This window comes from Echeneis naucrates, chromosome 5 (genome assembly GCF_900963305.1).
Source record: "Echeneis naucrates chromosome 5, fEcheNa1.1, whole genome shotgun sequence".
Lineage (NCBI taxonomy): Eukaryota > Metazoa > Chordata > Actinopteri > Carangiformes > Echeneidae > Echeneis > Echeneis naucrates.
In genome coordinates this window covers 13141078-13168555 of record NC_042515.1, presented here as the reverse complement: position 1 = coordinate 13168555, position 27478 = coordinate 13141078, and the positions used below count along the sequence as shown (strand labels likewise).

Below are 27478 nucleotides of genomic sequence, written 5' to 3'. Positions count from 1 at the left end.
TGCGCCACTGCAGAAGATAGTCAGCATCTTTCCCAATGACACTTCAGTACCGCAAGATGTTTGCCAAAAATAGGGCTTCTCAAGTCCCTCCATAAAAAGCTGCTGAGTAACCTGTGCACGCACCTCTCACTGAGGGTCAGTCAAATTTGTGGTGCTCATTTCACAGCCTCAAAATCACAAAACTGGGTAGCAGAAACAGGACATGGATGTCCTTCAAACATACCCCAACAGGGATTGAAGTAACTAAATCAAATCAAATCAAAAAGAATTTATTCATATAGCGCCAAATCATAACAAAGTTACAACAAGGCACTTTACACGTAGAGGTTCTAGACAAAGCTATTTATGGAGCTGTTAGAGACCCAACATCCCTCCAAGAGCAAGCCCTTGGCGACAGTGGCAAGGAAAGCAGAAACCTCGGGCAGAGGCATCTGCCTCCACTTGTTGGGGTGAGAGAGGGAGAAATGGACTAGTAAATATTAACAGGAGGGGAGAAGAAGAGAAGAACTACAGGAATATGTAAAATTCTAACAAAAATAACAAGAAAATTATGTCAATGTCTTCATTATAATGATAATTAAAAATATATATATATATTAGCTGCTTGAAGATCAGTGTGAGCACACTCTACTGAACAAGGGCCCAACTAAAAGCCTCACTCAAAGTCCAAAAATCTATCAGTGCCAGTTAGACAATCCCCATTCGTGGTTAACACATTTGTTGAAGATCATTGGAGTTAATTAAAGGGGATCTGACTAATATTAATAGTGTATTTTGCCAGAATAATTGTTCTTCAGTATGAAGAATTCCCTGCTGTATTTATGCTAATTTTCTCTTCAGACTTACATTACTTTGATAAAATACAATAATGGGGCCAAATCTCTCCACGCAGTTCCTCTGAACATGCCTCTGGCTGTTGGCGTATAATTGGATAATTTCTTCTAACACACACACACGTAAGAAAAGCCTCATTACTTTTGCTGCTAAAATATGTGACAGCAGATTTCAACATTGTGTTTCATCCAGCAAGTATTCATCTCACATGGAATAATTTGATGCATGATGACATCCTGCTACCGAGGGATCGACTAACTGATGAGCATGCTCCCATCTGATATGGTAATGAAATGCATAGGCCACGTTGGTTGCTGTAAATACTGTAAAGATGAAATTCGTCTGACAAAATAAACAACAAAAAAAAAACCAACAAAATTCTTCAAATTAAATGTCATGTCAAGGCAATGCAGACTAATTTCACTCTCATCTAAAGAGGCTTTTAAATACAAACAGAGCAGCAGATCACAATGACTTGTTGACAACTCGCCTATTTAGCCATACAGTCATGCAGCACAGTTTTGAAGTGTTCAAAGTTTGATATTCCTAAATTTTTAGTGGAATCAAATTAAACTCAGAGTCTATTTTCTAGACCTTGAATGAAAGTACACATTTAAGCAGAAAGACGAAACAAATTCTGCACAGATAAACAGGATTTTTACTACCCTGCATTTGTAATCAATTATAGCTGTGGTAAAAAAAAAAAACAAAAAACATTGAACATTGAAACATGGCTCCAGTCGAAACCCCAAACAACCTATTTAATACAGTACATGACAGTAATTAAGTCTGTCAGTCCAATTATATACTTTATCTTTTCATCAGCGGTGTGATAAATCCTAAACTCTTTTTTCCAAACAAGTAAACGAGGATTCAACAGGATTTGCATCAATCAAATAAACAGCTCACAATATAAAAGATAAAAAAAAAAAAAGAAGAAGACAAAGCACTCCCAGAAGCCTACTGAAGGCTTTTCATTCATTTGATGCCTTTTCTACTGAACGTGAACACGTATTCAAGTTGCTAATGAAACAAAATAAATCTGGTACGAAGTGACACTTGAAAATAAGAGCCAAAATATAAAACCAAATATAAACCTAATATAAAAACCAAACTTTAATCATCTTTAATCCAAATCTTTAAGGGTGGAGTGCTCCTAAGAGTCAGATAGTTCAATAACGGCAAAAGTCAGAAAATTGGGAGTGGGGAAAATAAGTCAGGTCCCTCTGCAATAATAGCGTGTCGAATAAAATACAGGAAGAAACGGGAATGTAAACAGATCGATTCACTCTCTCAAATAAGAGCCCCACTGGTGTTTGCTAAGCACACATGCTGTCAGAAGAAACTTTGTAAATCATGGACTCTGTTTCGACTATATAAACTTATTATTGTCTCCAATTATATTTAATATAGACTTGGTGGTGCTGAGACCTGGTAGTTATGTGTATAAAAGGGAGGCCATTATTTTTTTAGACTGCATTAAGTATAAAGCAAGCACAACTCACAAGTAGTATTGAACTGCTGCTATTGAATCCCAAAAAGTAAAAATATATATATTTTTACAAAACTGAAATAAAGACCTGAGTTCAAGAAGTCTAATAGAATACAAATCCACAGTAACTGACAGCTCCATACCTTATTCAGATTTGATTTATTTTTTTATTTATAAAACTATATCTATTTAAATCTATCTGTATTTGGCAGGTCACACACACAATACTCCTGTCAAAAAGATTATGGTTAGTTTCCATTTTGTATTGCTGAAGGAACCTCATTTCAGAGTTTGCACTCACACTATTTTGGTGTTGGAATGAGAAAACCAAAGTAGCAGAGGAGCAATGAATGGTAAAATGAAAAACAAAATGAATATATATATAGTTGTAGCAGTACATACAGTACGTTAAAGATCAGCTATGAAATGTGTATCTGGACTAAATCAATTCCCCAATCACCAAAGACTTTACAGATTGTCGTGTCTCCAGCTATGATAGATTTAATTTTGCAGGTTCAATTTCAGACTCTGAGCCAAAACAAACAGCACTCAAAAGAGTGAAGTAAAACAAATGTGTGGAACCGATTTGAGAGGATGGAAAAAAAAAAAAACAAACAAAAAAACCAAACAAACAGAAATTGCAGTGGTGAATGTCAAAAAGTAATGTCAACTTTACACATTGAGAAGAAAATACCTATTTCTGAAATCTTGGTCCCTAATTCACAAGGAGAGATCTCCTCTTACTACAGATGGATATATCTATACATTTCAGAAGCAGGGGAATACCATGTAACTCTGAATAAGTTCTTCTGTTTTGTTGTATAAAATTCACGTAAACGAAATCTTACAAATATATCTATCTAAACCACTAACCACTGAAATCACAACTATTTATCTTTGCATTGCTTTGGTAATTGCAAACTTTAAAAACCAACAGAAAATGGAGCAAAGCGCAACAATCAGTTCCACCAGGTTGTGATGTAATTTATAATCCTAAGAGACATTTTTGTAGTGTGTGAGCGAATGGAAATGTCACCTCAGAAGTAAATCTGATACTTAACAAATGGGCATTTCTTTATTTTGCTGGGCACCCTTTCAGAGTATTTCAGGGGAATTCCTGGGTCAAGTGAAATAAATCACCCAACTGGCTGAATCTTTCAGATTGTTGTAGGGTGGAAAAAAGATGTGAAGCATTAAAGGGCTGTTAACATGGCTGCCGTTTGGTCCTGGAGGTTGACTTAATGACAGCCGCAGTCAGGAGGAGTAGTTCATGCATAACACTCAGTCCTGTGGGTTGATGTACTTCTACTTCGCTTTCTGCGAAGAAGAGGATCCCATTCAGGGACATTCCAACTAGTCATCATGTCTTAGCAGAGTTGGAAGGATTTTGATATTATAAAATATTGCCACAGCTGTACAGGCCATTTGGAATATGAGTTAATATTTATTAGGGCCAGAGATGCAGATGTTATGCAATTGGCAGAGATTTATGAGGCTCAAAATCTCTTTCACCATGTGTTGGACAAACATAAATACTCCTCAGCCTCACGTCTCAGACACATACAAATAAGGGGACTGTTGGTTTCACTGAAAGGTCGATGCCTGTGTGGCTCTCTCCTACAGGCTGGGTGTATGGAATCAATGACTGCCTGCTTCACTGTTCACTGTTCACTGTATCTGCTAATTAGCCTCAAGACAAAGGACATCATTACAAAAGAAATAAGTGCAGGACCCTGTAGAATCACAGGTATGGGGCATAATGAGCATTCACCACTGATACAAATCCAGTGATGTCTGTCAATGTGTCCCTGTTTTCTCTGAGGAGAGAGACAACTGAGTTATAAGCACTGTATCTCTGGCTCCAGCCAAGCTCTGGTTTAAATCAAGGACGACCCTAAAGCGTTCTCTCTCACCTCCCATGCACAGATACATAAACAGCATCTCTACTTGTTAACACCCTTGCTTGTTTTGACACTGGGTTTTCACAAGGACTGGCTTTATTGAATTAAACTGACCCCGTATACGTCTCTTTTAAAGAAAACAACCAATTTGAAAGCCACAAAGTTGTTGCAAGCTTTGAAATTGTAAATGTAGGAGGAATCCCATGACCCTGAGTTTCTAATCCAAGTTGGCTAAACAACCCAAACATGGAAAAGGTTCTGGAAAATGGTGGTAATAAGTTTATAAAAAAAAAAAAAAGACACCTAGCAATCTAGTTAAACAATTAGTGAATATTAATGTCATTTGGCGTATAAAGACCTACTACAATACTTAGTCTTAGCGTGTACAAAGATTTCAACACATTTTGTCGCTACATTGGCCAGCTGATGTTAATGGATTTATTGTGTGACCCAAGGTGTTTGCTGCCAAAATGACCAAATATCCTTACAGGATTGTAAGTTGCAAGAAACAGCAAACTATAAACTGGCCTGGACATTCATTTAAATTGTGTGAGTCTATGCTCGCATCTACCCCTAAACAAAATTGCCTCGCCATTTTTGAAAACAAAATCATTACACCACTAAACAGAATATGCAGTATATTATCTGATCACTCTTGAGTTCAGCTGAGGAAGCAGTCACATCTGATCATGAATCACAGGATGACATCACATGTTATAAAAACTCTACATTTATTCACACCATGATAGATAAAAGGTGCAACTTCAGAAAAGTACAAAGAAATGTGCATTAAAAAAATGTTTCTTGAGGTCAGTAACAGTCAGTAAAGTGTATTAGTATTTCTCTCCTTTCCGAACCTCCTTCTCTCCTGAAGATTTTCGCTTTCGTTTTCCTGGAATGGGCGATGAAACTGCTTGGTCTGAAGAGCTGGTCCTTTTTGTTTGGACCGAGGACTCCTCCATGTCTCTATGATAAGAACATTTTCAGATACAACACAGAAACTTGCATTAATAATTGAAGAGAATGCTGGAATTTCTGCCAATATTTCATCCAACAATCAGCATTTCTCTTGAATTAAAAGGCGTTTCTATTTTCCTGAAGTTGTCTTTATGAAACAAATTCATAAGATCAATTCATTACTAACCAAGTAATGCGGAGAGATATTCATTCTTACAGAGTGCATTCAAGTAAGGGAAGAGGGAAGGTGCAATATAGCCTGAGCACATTTAGACTTGATTATCATGCTGCTGAAGTAATAGAAATCATTTTCCCAAGCAAGTCTGCTTAACCGCCCCTCAAGAAATGTGTTAGAGTGGACAGTGTGTGCTTGCTCACAACAGTAAAAACCACGTAGATATAACTTTTTGTACCAAGTGAAAACTATAATTTTTACAGCTTTATTTTTACAGAAAGCACGCAAAGTTGTGGCTGTTCACTCTGGCAAAATGCTTCCAATGCGAAAGAGCGACTTCTTACTAGAGTATTAAATCATTCACTGTTGTAAAAGCACATAAATTTTAGGCTAACTTAAGATGGCCATAAGAAACTGTGTGTCTGCTAACTCATCTGTTGATTTGTTCTTTCCGGATGCCACTTTCACAAGAAAAAGGTTGCAGGGGTGGAGGGAGGTGCTTTTGCTTTTTGCTGCTCGCTAACACACAGAACAGACACTTTCACTCTACTTCTGTAACCTTAATAACTCATGTGTCACTTATATATGGGCAGTTCTACTCATACATGACAATGAACAAAATGGGTTTGTGTCAATATATAACTGACCACGATGTTGTTGTAGTGACTTTGAACTTTAAACATCCAAAATCTAATCAGATGATCATTGATCCTAAGGGGTCATTTTGCCGAATGCAAAAGGAATTCCTTGAAGAGATCCAGATAATCAGTTCATAGGGCAGAACCTTATTCTGTGTCACCATAACTGTGTCCTTTTATCCGCAGCTTTTCATAATTTCAACCTTTATTTAAAACGAAAGCTTGCTCCAAGAAATTTCATGCAGGCATAACTGTGATATCACATTCACAGGAATAGGAAAGACACACGTACAAATGGACAACATGAAACATGGCTGCCACCAGCTTGGGGGCATGATACCAGTGGGGATAGCAAGCATGTTGTGTCACACCATGTAAAACACTGACTACCATATCTAACACAAATGTTGTCTCAAGTCACACATCGTGACAGTCTTCTGCAGGGACAAAACTGTTTGGGTGAATCAACCAGCCAGGATTCAAACAACACAACTGACAAGAGAGGGGTATTGTTTCTTGCAAATCTCCTATGAATGGAGAAGCAGCAAAAGGAGAAAGAATGGACCCACCAATGGGAATATGTGATAGACTGGGCTGTCAGTATAGTTTTGTTTTTTACTTCTCACGTCAGGGACTCAGACAGCTGCTGTGGCAGCAGGAACATGCAAAATACTAACAAGCAAAAAAGGAAAACAAACAAACAAACAAAAAAAAAAAAACCCTTGCAATTTTAACTAAGTACATGACCAAATAATTTAAATATAAAAAATTTCTCTTTCGCCATTAATTTTACAGTTGAAATGTAACATATATAATAGTACCTCAGTTGTTTTGTTTTGTGCTGCAGGAAGCCCCTTTCTCTTTCAAAGGAACACATCTGGACTGAGTCCTCCAAGTCACTTTTCATTTATGGATTATATATAGCCACAGCAGGACTCATTGCTTCCATTAAATCCCTGTGGGGTTCCTTAGCTCAACATGTAGTGTCAAGTTAAAGCCTCCCTGCTTCAGCTTCTCTGACACACTCTGATGGACACCCAGATTTCCTCTGTAAGAAATATTCAGATAAAATGGCTACATACCCACTGGGGAGCCCTAAAACCCCAAGCTCTAGAAACACTTAAAGCTTCCATCAAGGGCTGTCTTTATTTCACTGCCCCACAGATGGATATCACCCTTTAGCTAGTAAAAAAGTCGCATGTATCTTTATCTTGACTGGGAAAACTAAATTCCAGCACTGGAAATCGGGTCAGAAGTCCACATGTGGGTAGTAGAAGGATGGGATAATATGCAATAGATTGCTGGTAAGAAAGGTGTTAGCCACTGCACAATGTTTGGATCAGGACCAAAACAATTGTCATCAGCAGTTGTCATCTCTGCCAGGGCCTGACAAAAGCTGGAGGATGGAGATAAAGCCTTGCTTAACGGAGAGGAAATTTCCTTTCACATGATTACAAACACAGATTTTGGCTTCCGCCAATTGAAATGATGACACATTTTAAGGTCCAAGAACTGGTGCCTCGTGACTATATAAAGTAAAGAGCTGTAGGTTCGGTTTCAGAGACAAAAAGATGAAAAACAGAGTCCAGATTATCTGCAATACATGCACATTCAGATGTATGTACTGATCTTTGTTTTATTTCATTCTATCACAAGTTTGAAAGTTAAGCTTTCTGCCTCTGAAATGTCCTTGAAACAAGATAGAGCGTAAGGGCATTCATTATTCAATCAGAGCCGACAAGAATGTTTTTAAGGAGTCTTAGTTGAAAAGATAAAAAAAAAAAAACCAAGGACTGCAATGCATTATATGTTCTGATGAAAAACTAATCGCCGATAGATATATCGATTTCCATCTGCCTTGTTCAAGTACAGGGAGGGTAGGAGAAATGAAAAGATGATGTAATTTCCAATTAAGTACCTTGGCCTGTTATTTTATACATGTTTAACTAATGTCTAACGACAGCGCTGAAGTTTAAATGAAGTCTTAACATGATCACAAAACTGAATTTATGCATGCAGTATATATAAAGTCTCACAATTAAGACCAGTTGTCAATGTTACAATTAGGGCTGTCAAACTGAATGCCTTAATCCAGATGAAATTATTTGGATGAGTAATTTGATTAAAATCTTTTACTCAATTTACGCATCGCAAACGCTTTTTTTTTTTCTCTCGAGAAAGTAAAAACAAAAAACAAAACACATCTGTGGCAATGCGTATCAGGCAGTGCCCTAATGTAAAGTTCTTCCAAGCAGAATTGCATTAAGTTGCTGTTCAAGATGGCAGCGGGCATTTTCAAAGGAATAATAAACAAACATTTTTATTGCATAATTTTGTCAGCACTGTTGTTAACAGGAGTAACATTAGGTTATTATTATTGTGCTGCCTCTGATAACAAGTGAATCTTTCAAATTTTGGCAAAGGAAAGCAGTTTACCTGATAAGAAAATAACAGTTGCACATACACAGGCAGTTATACTAATATTATATCACACATTCACACACCCGCCAATAATCAGATGATAAATAGTTAATCAAGCGCTGACATTTTGTGCAAAAGTGGCCGTTTAATGATCAAACATGGCCACTGATCAGACTTTGTAGTTCTGGCTAGTCAAACTCTACCAGCCATGTCTCCTATGGAAACAGAGACAGTCTGCTTTCAGCAGAGCAGCAGTTATCTTCAATCAAACCAAACATTTTCACAACCAACAATCTTATCATGGGCACGGCGTACAGATAAGGCTGTTGTATAAAAAGTTCATTTTCATTCAAACGTGACATTGACTTGAGAATAATGGAGCCTCATTTATTCCGCTTGCATATGAGAGAGCAATCCTGACATCAGGAGTATGTTGATATCCAGGGAAGGAATAATCCGATTTTTTTGAGTGACAAGCAAACCGGATTGGTTAATACAAGATGTAATGATAACACTGTAGCATGCATTGAAGCTCTGCAGTATAAAAATACATATATATAGATATCACATTAGGGTTAGGGTTATTAGACGGTTGCAATGACAGGGGAAAGACTTACTCAATGTTTCTGGCAGGCTCGGGACCAAAGATGTCAGAAATAGAACTGCAAGGGGAGAAAGGGGATGAGGATGGAAAGAAAGGGGAGCAGATGTCATTCCCAGAGATAAAATGATACATGGTATTTGCCATTTTACGCAAAAACGCAATGAACCAACTTCTTCTTGAATAACTGGCCTGATTGCTTCAGTCAAAGCGAACTTTGAAGCTTATTATTTTCATTCATGAACAGATGTTTTACTCATGCATCTTACAGGCGCAAAGATCAAATACACTAATAAAAATGTAGATAATTATGTATCCTGTCAAATGGATTGCCACATCTCTGTCTGATTTCAAACTGCAGGTTATAGTTGCGTGATGTTGCCTAAGGCAACTACCTCATAACAAGTCAGCATATGAAAAATACAAGTCTCTTTTTTCCCTCCACGCCATCACTCAGATATGGAAGTTTGAAATTTAGATCTAGAAGGAGGATTTCAAAATAACCTCTGTGTTTTCCCCATACTGAACATATTCACATTATACCTGGAAAAATATGTGATACTGGGCAATAGAGTAATAACAAAAGAAGAGACAACTACTGATAAATTTGCATTTATGCATTTCATTTTGAACACCAACAGTTTTAACATCCAACCATCTTCTACCGCTTCATCTGGAACAGAGTCACAGGGGCCGTAGTCTAAGCAGAGAAGCCCAGACAGCTCCTCCAGCTTATCCGGGGGATTCCCAGGCATTCCCAGGCCAGCCGAGAGACATAGTCCTTCCAGCGTGTCCTGGGTTCCTGGGTTTTCCACGGGGCATGCTCCCGGTGGGACATACCCGAAACACATCCCCAGGGAGGCATCCGATATAGATGTCTGAGTCACCTCAGCTAGCTCCTTTCAATGTGGATTTTGATTTAACACAATCATCAAAATAAAGTTTAGATAAATGGTAACTTTAGTTTTAGGTCCAGCCAATAAGCAGCTTGAAAATTTTGGGACATTTCGTAAAAACACATTTTTTTTAATATAACAACCAGGACTTTACAAAAATGATCACCTGTGTGTCAGAAGCATTTCCACTGCTCATTTGGTGCATGTACTGTAAAGTTAGATTCAGGCATTCAGAACATTCAAGCTCTGTTGGTGCTCAAAATAAAAAGTCTTCAACACTACAGCTAACAAAAAATGGTTATGCTGTTCACACTTGAAAATGATGAGGCTGTTCTGCCACACTGTGGTTCGAGTTCTTCTGTTACCATCACCTCTGCACTCTGGGTGGCAGGGGCTTTTGTTGCCTGGCAATCCTAATCGCATGTTAGTTTTTGTGTGATTACTGATGCCAGCTGTATCTTCCAACGTAACCAATGACCCCATTTATTGTAGTGTAGTACTATTGTACTACAGTATATGTTTTTTAAGATAAAATATAAAAATCTGGTGTAAATCTAAAAGCTGTTTCAAACATGCATATATATGATTTTGTCCATCCAACAGCACAAAAACAAGAGCTCTCCATTTTCAGAAATTATAATCATTACACCACCACAGCAAAGAGTTGCAGATTACCACACAGACTAGCACAAGGTAAAAGTTTACATTTATTCATTTAGCCGCTGCTTTTATGCAAAGCATCTTGCAAGTACGGAATAATACTGGAGCTCTGGTGCAGTAAGAGTGGGAACAGATCAAACACAGAAGTATACAAAACGTTGTTCAGAGAGCAGCAGGTCCCAGAAGATATGAGTTTTTGAGTGATTGTTGGGGACTGCCCCTGCTCTGATAGCATGTGCTCATTTCACTGTCCATAGAAAAGCGCAATCTTCGCTGCCATTGCTTTGTATGCAGAGATTGCAATGCCAAACAACATCCCGTATAGGAAAAAGTGGCTGAGAAAGCACAGACCGAAATATCTTTCTGAAGGCAGAAACTAGTGCCTTGGATTTGATCTGAACGGACATGGGGAGTCGGCATATGAATTTATTGTGCATGAAGCAAGACCCACCAGAAGAGCACCGCAGTAGTCAAGACGACATAACTCAGGCCTAGACCAAAAACTGGATATCCCAAGTTGTCCCTGTGTGGCATCATGGCCTAACATGCCAGTTAGTGCCAGGCCTGATGGGTTAAAACAGCTTGACCAAGGAAAAGGATTGAAAGAGAAGAAATGGTTTGTGGTGAATGATTTTATCTTACCAGATCTTTGATCCAGCACTTAGTAAATTAAATGTGATAGTCAATCTTCTGCATGAAAGTTGTTGTTTCGCAAACAATTTTAAGAGACACTTTTGAAATTTGGCCCTGTGTGGCCACTGATCTAACATGAATGAATCCCTGAACAGAGAAGGCTTCGACAGAAGTATGATTTCATACAACCACAGATTCCATCTTATATATAAAAGTATATATGAAAAACAAGTCCCACAATGATACAACACACTGACACTATTAGCCTGAAAATTAATATTCAATTATTACTGTTCCTAATTAACAGTATTTGGCTTGAACCTATTGCAGGAAGCTTTCTGCGGCTGTTCTCAAGAGATATAAAAACATTTTTCTATGAATTCCAACATTCACAGTGAAAGTGCAGGTGCACTTGATACCGACGTGGAGAAACTTGACTTTGAGTCCCTCTATTTTCATAAGCTGCACACAAACATGGTTTATCACAGATTGCAACGTAGCTGCATGGAGTTCAAACACCTTTGTATGTGTGTGTCAACGTACGCTATATATCAAAGAAGACATATGTTGTATTATTGTCACCTTTTACCATTTTATCTTTCATTTGTCCACACTGTTGCTATGTGCAACAACATTTCAAATTAAACTGCCAATGCCTGATATTGTTGTGTTTCAACAGTCTGACCACCCTGTGAAATTGCTGATAACTGATATGATCAGAGAGAGGGGCAGGGAGGGACATCAACCTATATGTAATGGAGAAAGAGGAGCAACCTGGCAGCATGATAGCAGCACACAGCAGCACACAGCTGTTTACTGCTTGTTCTCTCTGGGTGTCCAAAATTGAAAACGATGTAAATTAGTGGTTAAGAGACCCAATTAGGCAGCATGCTCCAATTATCAATCACTTGCCTCCACTCTGTTTAATCACAGCACCTACGTACAACAAGCAGCACTTCAACGAGTCAGCTTTCAAGAAATAGATTGGATAAGCTGCCAGCAAAGATGCTACTGATCAGATTTCACAGATATCGTCATTCATTCGCACAACTCTGGTACCTGCGGAGATGGACACAATGGGGAAATGAGAGCCAGATGGATGTAATGCAGCTAAATTCAAATTTTCAGAACCGCTGTATCCCACAGCTGTTTTTCTGAACCAGCTGGCCTTGTGTGTCCAATCTGCAAGTTACAAGGGCTTCACAGGAACCTTGACTCCCCAGCAAGTCAAAGTATATAATTTTGATGAGAGGTTGAAGCTAAATTTCATCAAGCTGTCCACTTCATTGTCTGGGGTCAGCAAATAAAAACCGATTTATGTTTGTACTTAAAATTACAGCACATCTCAGTTTAATCTGTCACACATCTCCAGGGTCGTTTTCTGACTTTTTGCCCTGCAAATGAACATGTGGTCATGTGCACATGCAGTAAATCACACGTGCATCCTATGAGCAACATTTTAAAACAACACAATAACTATGTGGTCTCCCAGTCAGTGTTTAGGTGCAGATCTAGAATTGTGGAATATAAAAAGCATTTGATTGAATTTATGGATTGATTATATGATAAAGGGCTCAATTCAAAATTTTTTTGAATCTTTGTATATCTACGTCTAAAAGACTTTAATAAAATGCACGTAGCACATTGAATAGTTTTTATGGAGTGGATCAGAGCCAAAAAACAGCCTATCAGCTTTTAGTGGTAGTGGGAAAGGCAGTAACGAAGCTTGGCTAGTTTGACTCCCCAATGCAGACTTTTGGCTGTGAGGCTGTCTTCTGAGAGAGCGAGTCATCTTTCTGGTTTGAGCTCACACTTCACCTGTGCGATTTCACACCAATGTTCTTTGGCAACATCTCATGAGGATAACAGACCTGAGAATAGCAAATACACATGCAAGATGTCTGCTAATCTGAGCTCTCTGAATACAAAATTGCAATTAAAAACAACTGAGTTAATGTTTACTAGTCTGTCTAATATGTTTTTATTTTCATTCCAACATTCAAACCAACAGTTGTAGGATACACAACTTTAGCAGTCAAATTAGAAACATACAACAAAACAACCTGGCATTTACCTCATTACTCTGATATTAAAAAATAATCCAACAACAAAAAAAATAAATAAATTATGAACTAAATATCAAATCAAGAATAGTTTCTCTTTTGATGACAGCCATGCCTGCAGTGTCAAAGTATAATTTAGGTGAAGATCATAAAGTCTTCAAGGTGGCAAAAACCTAAGGAAGATATTTGGTCTTTTAGAATGATTCACACACTTCTTTTTTTAACACCAAGGACACATTATCAACAGATGGATATAATGTAGCTCAAACTATCAAACCGCAGAAAAGCCCCAGGGAATCCAACCCAGAAGGTTCTTGCTGTGAGGCAACAGCACTAACCATCATGCCTCTGTGCTTCCACACACCTACATATACGTGTGTGTGTGTGTGTGTGTGTGTGTGTGTATATATATATATACACATATATACATATATATATGTATATATATATATATACATATACATATATATACATATATATATATATATATACACATATATACATATATATATATATATATATATATATATATATATATATATATATATACATATATATATATATATATATATATATATACACATACACACACGCTTTGAACCCTGCGGCTTAAACAACTATGCAGCTAATTTATGGATTTTTATGGGTAACGGTCTTCATGCCGCCAATACATTTAGCGTCACATCAGACCAATAAAATTACCCAACAGGTCACAGTGGACCAATGAAATTGTTGTGAAATCAAATTAAACGCACCTACACTAAATTCTTCAGAGCAGTCATTTATTTTGCACTTCATGCACACACCCTTATCATGGAAAACACACGAAGCAATGCATACGATGCAGCTTTCAAGTTAAAGTCGATCGATCTGGTGAAATCTTTCTGTGTAACATAATTCCTGCCATATGCCATTTCCTCCCATATTTCCGACACCTGCGGTCTATATATGTACAAAACAGTTTTTCTCTTTAAATTTAGCGGGGTTATATTCAGGTGCTCTCTACAGTCTGGAAATTACGGTATATGTAAGTGCGTGTGTGTGTGTATAAAAAAAATAAAAATAAATAAATAAATAAATAAATAAAGGGGGACATAAAGTCTGTCCCCTGTTGTTAAAAAGCATTTATTACCTCAGATAGCATAACCATGATATGAGAATCGTTCATTGAAAATGAAAATCAACCCCAGATTATCATTATGCTTCTGTTTAATGCATTTCTTAACTCATTCTCCTCCACTACAAGTGGATCAAGATGTGTGGTATCTGACTCACCTGCTGATGGACACGTCGCTGTAAGAGGGACTGGGTGACAACACAATCCCTCTTACTAATGGCTCCTCGTCATCTTCTTCACTTTCTGTCTTCTTTGATTCTGCAACTAGATCTGAAGGATGCAAAAACATATATCACTGTGTCAGATATCCAGGGAGAATCTATCAGTGAAAAAATGACTTGTCAGACGGACATACATTATATGCATATGTATACTTCTCAATGTCCCCGAGATCCCAAGTCTCTTTTGGACTCCACATTTTCATATGTTCTCAGTGTAAAAGCTAAAAAAAGGAGGTGTCAGATAGAGGTGCATAAATTTCAGAAGATTTTGCACATTTGCACCAAAAACTTCAACTCAATGAGAAGCATCCCTCTGACTTGTGGTGGAATGATCACTCAACCAATCAGCCAGCCAGCTGGTCAGTCGGTCAGGGTTAATCCAAATAATAGCCAAAAACTGTTGGCACTTCAGACATTCTTTCCACTTGACACTCATTTCTTAAAGACGGATTTCTGATTTGGTAAACTGTTTGCTCCACTGCCAGTTTGATGGATGGAGCTTTAGCCGCCCTTTATGCACACAGCAGCGGTGTGCATAATCAAGGTAAGAACTTGAGAGAGATGGAATGACAAAGCTGATTGTGTGCGATTATCAAACCTCTCCCATACTCACAAACAGCATGTAGTTACATCTGTGACAAGCTGCTTTGCATGGTTTATTTTAAGAACAAACTTGTCATAATGCAATTCATTTGTGATCATTTTACAGAGGGAAATGTCTTTTTGAGGTTTAACAGTCTCCCCTGGCAAGAGTATATTTTATTCTTTCAGAAATACACTACCAGTCAAAAGAGTGGACACGCTTACTCATTCAACCGAATAGAAAAGTGTGTCCAAATATTTGATTGCTAGTGTATAATGAGCATTGAAATACCTGCAGAGGGTATCTTTACATTATCTCTCTCCACAGTCACACCCGCTTCCTCTTTGATGCGAGTCTGCCTGGTGGTCTCTAAGCGACCTCGGACTTGGGCAATCAGGCGAGAAAAGTCGCTGCTGTGCTGCTTTCCTGTGGGCAAAATAAAAAGGAATCATTGTGGCAAATATATCCTCTTGCTACTGTGAAGATAGTCAAACATTCTTTTAGAAAACATTATAGTTATCTATAATAGTAAGCAGGAAGAAAACTTAAATTCTGTCAGTGAAGCAAAAATAAAGACATTAATGATTCTCCACTGAAATCCATCGGTGATGTTCATATATATGAAAAAAAAATTGAACCAGAATGGAAGGACACAAAAATGTATCCAAAAATTGCAATCGACATCGGTGCTAGAGTATAATCAAAATATTCATTAATTCATTCGTTAGTTCATCTTCAACCACTTATCCCAGGACCCAGGCCTCGGAACCGAACCCACAACAAATCAAAATGTAATTAAAGATAATTTAACAAGTGTTTTGAAATCGTATATTACACAAATGAACACTTTAACAGTTAATCTGAGGTTGCCTCAGATGAAACTGAAAATTATGCCAAACATGGCCTCTAGTTTTTTCTTAATTCTTAATTCTCAGAAGCCAAAACCATGTTTTGTTTTGAGCTGCATTATCTTTTGCCCTTGCAACACCTAAATTTCTTAAGGCTGCTACAGTAAAAGTATGGAAAATTTGGTTCTTTTTTTAAATATTAAAACTTAATGTACACTTTCCATGGTGTTTAATATGCACATATGAAAAACTGAATGTCTGATGTCCTGTTATTATGAGAACAAATCTGACCATATCTAAAAGGAACAACTGAGCTACCTCAGACTCATCACTTGTATCTTAAGTAAATATTCTTCTCAAGAATAATTGTTTTATTGTCACTTAAGTTAGCCAGTGCAGTTGCCATTTTTTCTTTAGCAGACATTAATTAGCAGACAGTACATTAATGGCTTGCGACACATCCATGCATTTACATTGGAAACGCATATTAGCATGTCTACATAAAAATTCCATTTGAAATTCATTGTCTATTTTAGTTGTGGGTACAAATTAATGTAATGTCCCACAGCTGTGCCATATGGTTTTATTAAACATAGTTTGTGAAAGAAACAATGTCATTAAGGTGTCTGAAAGACTGCTGTTTTAAAACACAGACTTATTCTTTGCTACCATCAATGGCGTTTATTTTAGGGGAGACAAAAACCTTTTTTGTGCTGAATGTGGAACGGGCAAGTTAAAACTATTGAATGTAATGAGCTGAGTGCCTTGCAAATCAAACACAAATGATTTGAGGTAATTAACTGAATGGATTGATACATGGGAGGAAGAGGGGCGGTCTGCAGTCACAGCAAAACAGCGAAGTTTGTAACAGATCAAACTTTTTAAAGGCTGGTCTCACCACAAAACAGGATTTATAGGCATTTCCTTGTAGCAGGGTTTAGTTGTGAACACATCTCCTGGATAACCAGAATCTGACTATCAAGTGTAAGAAGAACATGCTGTCACATCAAGAGAATGCTGCAAGCTCCCAGCTGATTTAATGTGTGCATGTGTATTTACCACTTTAACCTTCCTGTCTGCTTGTTCTTTATTCCCCATGCAGGCAGAGTGAGTCATGCACATCCTCTGATAAATCAAGAGGTTATCACTGCAGTGCGTCTATTTTTAGAACTCTCCTCCTGTGACTCACATCCATTTCCAAGCCACTTTTTAAGTTCTTTCCAACAGGAATTTCATCTTGTTTAACTATGTCAACGTTACCCTGGATAATGTTCTATAATGCTGCTCTTATTGTTTGACCTCTGCATCCTGTGGAGAGAGAGAAAAACCTGGTCCTTATTTTGAATTCTCTGATTGTTTGTCGGAGAACTCTCTAAGAATGGGGGGAAAAAAGCTATGACACAGACTTAAAAAGGCAAATAATCCTTCAAGTCAAAAAAAAAAAAAAAGGGCAGAATCTTATTTAAGCTCAGGAATGCATTGTACATTTTCTTCCATCTCCTGCTGTTAGGGTTAGGGTTAGATGACAGCAATTCTAGCAGTTTCTTTTTTTGGTAATGGGCTGTGGAAGGTATATAAGACCGGTGCTAAACGGAGGGCTCGCAGACTGAATAAAGTAAGATCATGATTATGGCTGGATGAAACACTGAATGCAAAATGGTAATGATGTTGTAGGACATATTCTGTAAATGTTCAATATCCAGTTTTATTCAGCTTCCTCAAGAGTCTGTGTATAGTTGCAGTTTGTGGACACATCAAGCAAAACGTAGTTCCCCTGAAGTGGGTTTTCTAACTGAACTGCCTGCTCTGTTTGAATTCAATATTCTGTTTCTGAAAATTGTTGCTCAGTGAGATGCACAAAGTTGTCAAATCTGTAGACATCTTTGAGACATCTACTTTGAGATAAGATTTTTAAAACCATGCTTCTTCAACGCCTTTCTCTGTACAGAAATAAATCAATGGGATCTTTTTAAAAATGACCCCTTGAATAGATGAGTGATGTATTCCAAAAGATTCAACTCAAATCATCAAACAGCGTTTGTGCACTCTTTCAAGCAGATGTGGTCTCACCAAAGTAAGAGACCACCTCCACTATTATCAGGGGAAATTATTTCACTTTCATGTAGTGACAGCAAAAAATAACTTGAAGGTGAATACAAAATTGGTCCATTCCACTTGAGTTCAAAAACAAATGTGTGATTTGGAGAAAGGTGTTCCATCTTTGCCTGATGTGTTTTCATGCATTTTTCTTCAACTGCAAAGCAGAATTAATAAATTTTGCGACTAAACCACAGTTTTGGACACAGATTTGTCGTCAAGCACTGAAAGGTAACGAGTCATCCATTTCTTTTCATCAGTGATAAGTCATACATATATATTAGGAGGATATTAGATTTTATTTTCTTAATCATACAGAGTTAATTATCACATAGTATTTTTTTCCTTTTTGTCTTGATAAACAAGCTTCTTTGTGTTATGAATGGTTAAATGAAAGCTGCTAGTTTATTTATTAGCAGGAAAATTCTGTAATAATGAACTGTTATGTATCAAACTTGGGAGAGATGGGGAAAAGGCTGAGGAGGAACCTTTTTAGGTCTGTGACCGACAGAGTGCCCCCTTTGTTAAACTACTCAGCAGGAGTCAAGAAAGATATACCACTTACTATAATTTGAATGCATCTCGTCAATTTCCTTCTCAGTATGATTCTTTGTGAAAACCATGACCTGGAAAACAAGATAGACATTAACCATGAATGAAAATACAATTTGACATTCTGACAGCACGTTACACTGTAATTATTTATTTTTATACTATAATCTGTGCTGTTCAATTGGTCGATGTCATTTTAGCATCAACAAACTATTTTGAATTGCTACTGTAAGTTCTTACATGTAGCCTGTAAACTTTCAGTATAGAAAAAAATGTACATTGCCTTTCTCTCTTTTCTTAAGGACATATTTAATGTATTTTGTTTTTTTACCCACCTCCAACCTTTAACAATATACCATGGCCAGAGTATATGGCTGGAATTTCCATCATTTTCCTTTTTTTTTTTTTATTTTAGTCGCTATAATCCAGTATAGATATGAACACTTAGAATGCCGTTCTAATGATAACAATAGATGTCGGTACCTACCTCTGAAAAATTTATTTGCCAAATCTAAACCTTTCCCTGTAAAACTATGTAATACTTCAGATATCTGAACAGTACAAATAAATCAATGTTCACTTTTTGGTACTTTTGGTATTCAGCCTTCATGTACAAACAAGAAACTTGACTTAGTGGTCAAATAAACAAAAACCAAGGCTTTGTCAATATTGATAATGTTAAACTAACGTTAAACTGCTAAATATGTTGATCATATGTTGATCATAACATATTTTTATAAAAGCACTGAAGCCCCAATGAAGAACACGAAAAATGCCACAAGTTGCTACAAAGTCGTAGCAGTAAAAATTTGCATTTAGGATGAAAAATAATAATGCAACTCAAGTGCAAAGATATAATTTTAAGCCATTAATACATACAGGCTTGGCTTTCCCCTGCAGCTGGTTCTTCATCCTCTCGTTGGCTTCCACCTCCTTGGCAATATCTTCAGCTGTTGACAGAGGACAGGAAAATCTTAAATCACTCTTGAGAGATTGCCTGTAATACAAATTGGGGGATCACATAAGGTTTTGATCAGGTTTTGCTCTAAATTGAGGCATTCCTCGAAATGTCAGTAAGGGAGAAAAAAAATGTGCATAAGATAAAGATCATCTTACTCAAGTTTATTTATTAATGTCTATGATCTATTATCTATGAGAAAACAACTGACATGTCAAGTTTTACATACACTAAACAATGTGCTATAAAAGCTTTTTAGTGGAGCTTTAAAATCAAATTTTTGTTCATTCTCTCCACAGCATTCTCTGTTACCTGATTTGGGGTTCAGGGAATCACACTGGGAATTGTATATGTGGACGAACTCCTGGTGTCTTTTGATCATCTGGTCTCGAGAGCCCTGCGTTGAAAGGTGGCATTCCTTCAGCCTCCTTTTCAGCTCATGCACGGAAAGCAGGTTATACACCAATTTGTTCATTGGGTGCCTTGTCCTGGTGAGGGAGCTGCAACAGAGAGTTTATTTCAGTAGTTGCCTCATATTATTTAGTATTGACTGTTAAGGCACAGTTGTGCTTAACAGTAATACATTTCTGTGAATCTCCCCACTTGGTCTTGCATATCTTGGACATCATAAGCAGAAAAGAAATATGTAAATGGACTTTAATTGTATATGTCACGTCTGTCACATCAGTAAAGGTCACGGCAAAATTTTATGAACAGATGGGAGCTGCCATCTTTCAGTTTGGTCTTAGGATCTACTCCTCTTATACTATAACTGAGGTAACTACTCAAATGTGTTTTTCAGCTGTATTTTATATTTTTGCTTTCTCTTAAGATTGATAGCAGGAACTGTCCTCTTGATGGAGCCTGGCTATGCATGACCAGAAATTTCAAACTGCTACAATCTATCAATGACAATAAAGTCAACCCCGTAACATAATCCATCTCCAAACAGACACATCATAAGTTGGTGTTTCCCCAAGTTCCAGAGTTGACGCACGCACACATTCACTGGGCCAAACATTTGTTCTGTGCCAACTTAGAATCACTCAAGAAACCCAAAATTGTGTATTTATATTTAAGCTTTACTAGAAAGCAGCAATGATTAAAAAAGAAGAAGAAGAAGAAACTGACCATTATTCCCATCTAGAAAAGGTCTAATGTTTTCACAATTTCACAATAGAGCATTACAGGTTGGGTTAGAGTGCTTTGAATTAGTTGAGAGTGTTTTACCTCCTCAAACTTTCTTTCTTCTCTCCACTGGTAAGACATGTGTCCAAGTGCTTGTTGATAAACTGCTTTGACACACTGACAGAACACACAGGGCACTCCACTGCAAAAAGATAAACAGGACATTATCAGCAGCATGCTAAAAGTATAAACAAGCCATATTTTATAAGAAAATTTGTCTTATTTACAGAAAGAAGCTTGAAAGAGCCACAATGCCTTCATTTAGTCAAACGAATTAAAAGTGATATTGATGGTGTACCAATAGCCCAACAACAGTAACACAACCCTCTTATTGACTACAAATCTAACTAATAAATGTACAAAATAAACTTATACCTGTTTGATACAAAAGCATTTGACCAATTGTCTTTAAAGAAATGTATTGTTTTTTAAATCTCACCATTCATGATTTTGACACATAATTTTATACACTAAATAAAACTGAAGAGGATATTTTCCCCTTTCTTTCTTTTTTTAATGATATGAATTTCACACCACTGTGAAAGTCATCAAGCATCATCAAACTAAATCTGGGCACACAAGATGTGAGGGTCATGACTTGATATCAAAACCCACATAAACTGAACTCTTGTCTGAACTATAATTTTCAATTGTTCTGATCAAATCTGATACCTTTAGACAATAAATACTTTCAGACAATTTGATATATATGTTCAAATGTCTGATGAGCTTTATGTCGGCAGATTGTGAATGAATCAACAAGTTGGATGGAGTGTGTTACACTGGAGGATGCAGCAACCTTAATGCACAGATAAAAATGTTTCACCTTTAATTGTAGGCTTTACGTCCTGTGATGGTGAAGAGGAGTGTGCCACATCATCTCTTGCGGTAACACTGTGAGAGACTGAGTCCTCCTGCTTGACTGACATCAAACGGTGGACAGATGCCACCTCCACATCCATTGGCTCTTCCTTCACAGCGGCTGGACGATGAGGTGATGCTAAATGTAGGTCACCGTCATTTGCACAGTAGGAGAGTGTTGTCTGTATTTTCCCCCGCTGGACCCACTGAGAGATAGAACCGTCTCGATGCGTTTCTACTGTGGGAGATGTTTTGGACTTCTTTTGGAAAAAGTGACTCAAAACAGCTCCATTAGACTTTTGGGCCCTCTTTCTAGGCGTTTTATATTTAACTTCTGAAGCGGTGGTCGTAGGTGATATCGGAGGAGATTCAAAATTTTGTTTTGATAATTGCTGCCTGAAAAAAAGAAGAAAAGTAAAGTAAGTGTCAGTAATTTAGCAGTTTAAATATGAAGGCATCCACGAAGCATAGCAAAGTTAGAATATATTTTTATACACAATAAAACTTTTACATGTAAATTATCAATGATGCAAAGCATAATTCCAAAAAGTATGAAATGCAGAGTAAATAACTAATGCACATATAAAGACTATAAGCGCATATTAAGTGCATTAAGAGAAAAAAAGAGCTATTTGGCAATAAATGCTGTTAACAGCAAAGTGACCCATTTCCAGCAAACTGCACCTGCTCAATTATCTCCACCTTTTTTCAACTGAGACACTTTGGCAACAGTCTTGGAAATGCGGAAGGCAAACAAACTATAGCAGGGCCATTACTTGGTGATAAAATGGAACCAATGAGGTGTGTGATGTTCTACTTTCCATATTTAAAACTTACTTGTGCGTACTATACCCATTAGAGCAAATTTATGAATATGCACACAAGGGCGTGCGTGCACACACACAAATTCTAAAACTGCTTCGCACACGTGATGTGGAAATCCCTCCTCCCTGCTGATATTAAATTTTGTTTTGCTGTAAGTTATTTGATTGAAAATAAATTTCCAAGACAAAATTGTCTGCGTCATTTCAGCACCACTTACATAATGTCAGCATCTCTTTAAATACTGTATCCACGCCGTTTACTGCCTACTGCCATAGAGGTGATACCAGAAAAGAATCACAAATGAGGCTCTAAATATAGAACTGTAGTACATGTTTGCTTCACAAACATTTTATTCCAGGATTACATTGTAACAGTGGATCATGATTCAGAGATTAAGTCACAATTTTGTTACCACTTTTGTATATGGAGACATATTTCTGCTGTTGTTCGTAAAAGGTTTGAACAAACCATTCCAAGTGAAACAACAAAAAAAAAAACCAAAAAAAAAAAAAAAAAAACTGATTTAAAGGACACTTGAAATCAGCAAATGGATTAGATTTTTAGCGCCCTTACGAAATAGAAATAACCTTTTGAATAATGAACAGCCCAATCATCAGTCTGGCAGATTTAGGAGGCAATAGATTTGAAGCGTTTGCAGGGACCACAACACAATGTTTTAAACATCACCATTTAACACTAAACGGAGGCACAACGTGAAAGGAATCACATCACACAAGTTACAACAATTAAATGTCAGATTTTCATAAATAAATTAACATGGACTATAAGAGTGGGATACGATATAAGGGAAGTCATTTAGTTTGAACTCACACTTGTGAACCAAAAGTGATTCAATATCACCAATTACAATGAAACTCTAATTGAGATGAAATTGTCTCAGCTTATGAATTCTCTCCCCAACAAGAAGAATAATAAAGTAACAAATAAAGAACAATTAGAACTGAGTGCTTAGTAGACTGACACTGTTGGGGCAGACATCAGTGATTTGATCAACCTACATGTTTGTTGACACACACTACTCTGGACACCATCTGTGGCAAACGCTACGTTCAGACTGCAGCTGTTAGGTCCAGTATACAAGTAGCCAGCTCATTTCAAGAAAACTATCTGTACAACAGAAAAAGTTACTGCTTCTATTGGCTGACTCAATGTACTATTAGCAGTGAGACAAGACACGAAGAGGTAGCTGATCAGCGGAAACAGCAAACAGTATGTTAGAGATTGAGGCCTCAGATTCAAAAACAGTAAATATCTGCCATCAGCGTACAGCTGCCTAATGTAGAAGCGGGTGGCAATGAGAAATGGAAATGGCCTGATGGGCGAGAAGAAATTACAAACAAAGCTGATATCAAAGTCAGAACTAAAATTCTTTTAATGTAATAGATTTATTACACAGAAAACTACCAAATTCAAAATACCCATTTACTTGAGACAAGTCTATTGCTGCAAAACAACACTTGACGCATCCCATTTTTTCAATGCTCAATGTCAGAAAACAGGAAATTGAAAAAGAGAGGAAATAGCAGCTCTGTGTGCTGCCTATTCACCACAATGATGAAAATCAGAGGGTCTACAGTTTGACGGGAGACCTTTCAGAGTGGTGATAAGTTTGCGATGATTGATGAAAGAGAGAAACACTGCAGCTTACCAAATGATAACAGCCCTCAGATACTATATCGACATCAGCCCAGAGACTGAAGAAAAAAAATCCAGATGACTCTACCTTTTTAATGCACCTTAAAATCAACCACTTCAGAAACTCTGTTTATGAAATAGCAAGGGTAGTGAAAAATATACCTTTAAAAGGAAATGCTTGTTCTGCTGTCATTTTATGTTGGGTTATTCCAAAGTAAAGCAAACTAAAAACACGAAAGGTATACAAAGCGAGCAAACATTGTATTATCTAACCTTATCTATATCTTGCTGCTGCTTAACGCCAGAAGTTCCCATGTGATTAATAAAGTTAAACTCAGTGCATCTTCATCTAATTTTATGACTTAAAACCAACAGAGATAAGTGACCACAGGTACTGAGGTGAGAAGCTGTACCGTATTGATTTGTTTCCAATCTAAAAATAACCCCAACAGTTATCAAGCTGTATAAGACAACCAATGACTGCAAGCATAAGACTAGCTGCACCCATGTAGCCGGTTCTGTGCATAACAGGTCAATCAATTTATCTTTGGGATAACGTAGTTAATAATATAGTATGTAGATAATAGTGTCACTGGGGGAAAAAAAGCTTTGGATTTAAGTACAGGGAGATTTATTTGAGGTGGGCTCTGGTGACTGCTGTCTACAGCCTGCTGTAATGAAAAAATATCAGCCCTGAAGCTACTGCACATTCACATATGGGCAATACGAGGAAAATCTCAAATTTCCTTAGCTGATGAAAACAAAACACCGATTTCATTTACTGAAAAATCCTTAAATCAGACGCAGATTACAATGAGGCAATTACGGCCATTTCTTCAACGCTAGTGAGCTGAAATAAACGGATGTCAATAACAACGGGATCCCCACAAATCACAAAAGTAGTCCTTTTTCTCTTCAGAGTTTAGAAACATTATCATACAAATTGGACAGGTGCTCAGACAAGTCGCCTGTGTTCAGGGTAAGGGTATTTACATGGCTTGTGTCTCATTTCCTGATTTTTCATCTTCTTTATTCTTTTAGTTTACCTCTGAAGGCAAAAGAATTAAGTAGTATCACTCTAAAAATAAAAACTACAATTAACTATAAGTGGATGTGTCAACAGAAATTTCAGCTGGAACATAGCCAATGGTAGATGCTGACAAAGAGCCATTCATCCCTTAGCTGAAAAACATTTAACCAGTAGACCATATCTAACATCTTGTGTAGAGTGAAATGCAAATGTTTTAGGTCACAGTTGTGATTTCCCTCTCCACTGCACGTTGTTTACTGTAACAAATGCATACACAACAATCTGTTCGAATGACAGAAACCTGATAGAAAACCAGCAGTGATGCATTGTGCATTCAGTATACTTACCGAGCTGCTTGAAAGTTTACAACCAATTCATCCAGTATACGGTTGTTTCGTAGATCTGTTTCAGTTGCATGCTACGAGAAAAGTGAGAAATGAAGAATCTGCATCATTTATGAAATCAGGACATGAGGATGGTCTGTGAATGTGTCATCATTGTTGACATTTTGACTTCACTTTGAGTGAAATTAGGCTTTAATTCAAGTTCATACTTACTGCATTGCAAACTGGACAGTGTGGCTTGTAGGAAAGAAATTTTCTGATGCACAGTGAGCAAACTGTAAAATGTACAAAATACTTTTAAGCATGTCTTCACTTTTAAGGATCAGTACAGTTAATTGTTAAAATGGTAGTTTAACAACTCGTATTCACTTTATTAAAGAAACAACTTTGCTCAAATTGCAACATTTTATCATTCTTGAGTAAGAAACTTCAACTGCCCTGTTTTGAACAAATTGTTGTTTTCAACAGATTTTAAAATGATGGAAATCTGAACAAATGTAACATATTGATTTGACTTTTCCTTTGACAGCATTATAACTGTGCAGCCATGCAACCTTTACATATCTGATCAATGTATCCCTTAGGGTCATTGAACACCTCTTTCTGGTGCTCACTCAGTGTGCCAATAGTGTGAAATCAGTCTACCATGTTATATTAAATTTCAAATCATGCTGTGTTGTGATATTTGAAGTTGTGTGTAGTTTTCTACTGCATTACTTGTGTGCTTCCTAGAGTTTTGTAAGCTGCCCTAAGAAAACAGCGTATGACTTTTTCTTTTTTTTTCCATCTGTAACACCAAAGGAATCTCTGAAAGCTGCTCTACTTTTTACTTACAGTTGTGAGAGCATTTTGTCATCATTGAAATATTGAAGAAGTCAAAGCAAATCGGGCAGTGGAGTAAGGCGTCAACATTCTGCAGAGAAAAACCACAGACACCAAACACTAATCGTGATTCAACTCAACTAAGAACCGATAAAATATGAAAACAACGCACTGGGAAACATTGCAGCCTGGCAATAACACACATATCATCTTTTAAAAACGTGGCTGGTTGGAAGCATGACATTTACGGCACAATCAGTACATATCCCATTCTCACTACAATGGCCCAGCATAACAAGACCTGTGTGACACACATTGCACTCCTCAAATATTTTAAATGGTTTTGTTTTGTTTCTTTGTGTCATGGCGAAATGTGGCGGCTCAAAATGTTGCTGAATGGCTGGAACACAACACGTCCTTTGCATTATGTGATTTCCCTGTTGGACCGTGAAGAAAACTATCTCACACAAATAGTTGTGGGAGCTGCCGGACAGTATTTGTTAGAAACCATCCTTGTCCCGCAGTCTGCCTACAGCTACAGCTTGGGTGATTGTTTCAGGGTTGTATATCCTTCTTTTTATTATATGTTCAACGTCCCATAAAGTGTGAAGTTACGTGCAAGGATCGATATTCCCTGATACCGTTATTAATAATGACAATAAAACGGTCGCCGTGCTAACTTTGCTAACGTTACTTCTCCACGAAAGCGGAGATGAAACGGATGACTTTTAGTTCGTCGTGTCAGCATCTCTTCGCTGTATGAAGCAGCTGGATGAGTGTGACTTGAATGTTTTTTCATAAAACGTTAGGAGAGGTCATCTCTTGAGTTTACATCTGCCCCCTTGTCGTGGGGTTTAGCTCGCAGCTAGCAGCCAGTTTGTTAGCAAAACAGCTACTTTCACGAGTCGTGCAGGGACTTACTTTGAGACATGAGAGGCCGGCTGGCAGATCGGCTTCAACCTGACAGGACATGTCCGACAGAGGACGAGCAGCGGGTTGGGAACGCAGCTAAACTTCTTGTTTCTGCGGTCTCTTGTTGAGGTCCCGCGCGAAGATTCGTCTGACGTCATTTGACGACTTCCGCTAAGTCAGAGGGTCTGATTTG

General features: G+C 37.5%; 1 protein-coding gene across 3 annotated transcripts; it reads right to left on the bottom strand.

Annotated features, from left to right (window-relative positions):
• Positions 1-4939: 4939 nt before the first annotated feature.
• Positions 4940-27419, bottom strand: rad18 (RAD18 E3 ubiquitin protein ligase). 3 transcript variants are annotated; one of them, XM_029502375.1, is made up of 13 exons: positions 27295-27419; positions 26386-26464; positions 25765-25826; positions 25555-25625; positions 21662-22092; positions 20878-20977; positions 19960-20147; positions 19569-19639; positions 18703-18763; positions 15484-15618; positions 14547-14658; positions 9036-9080; positions 4940-5193 (listed from the first exon to the last, which is right to left on the bottom strand). In XM_029502375.1, the coding sequence occupies exons 1-13, from the start codon at positions 27343-27345 to the stop codon at positions 5061-5063; spliced, it is 1539 nt and encodes a 512-aa protein (XP_029358235.1). In that variant the 5' UTR covers positions 27346-27419; the 3' UTR covers positions 4940-5060. The 3 variants fall into 3 exon arrangements, with proteins under 3 accessions (XP_029358235.1, XP_029358236.1, XP_029358237.1); XM_029502376.1 differs by lacking the exons at positions 4940-5193; positions 9036-9080 and adding an exon at positions 13394-13444; XM_029502377.1 differs by lacking the exons at positions 4940-5193; positions 9036-9080 and adding an exon at positions 14744-14830 and having other exon boundaries at positions 14622-14658.
• Positions 27420-27478: the final 59 nt, after the last annotated feature.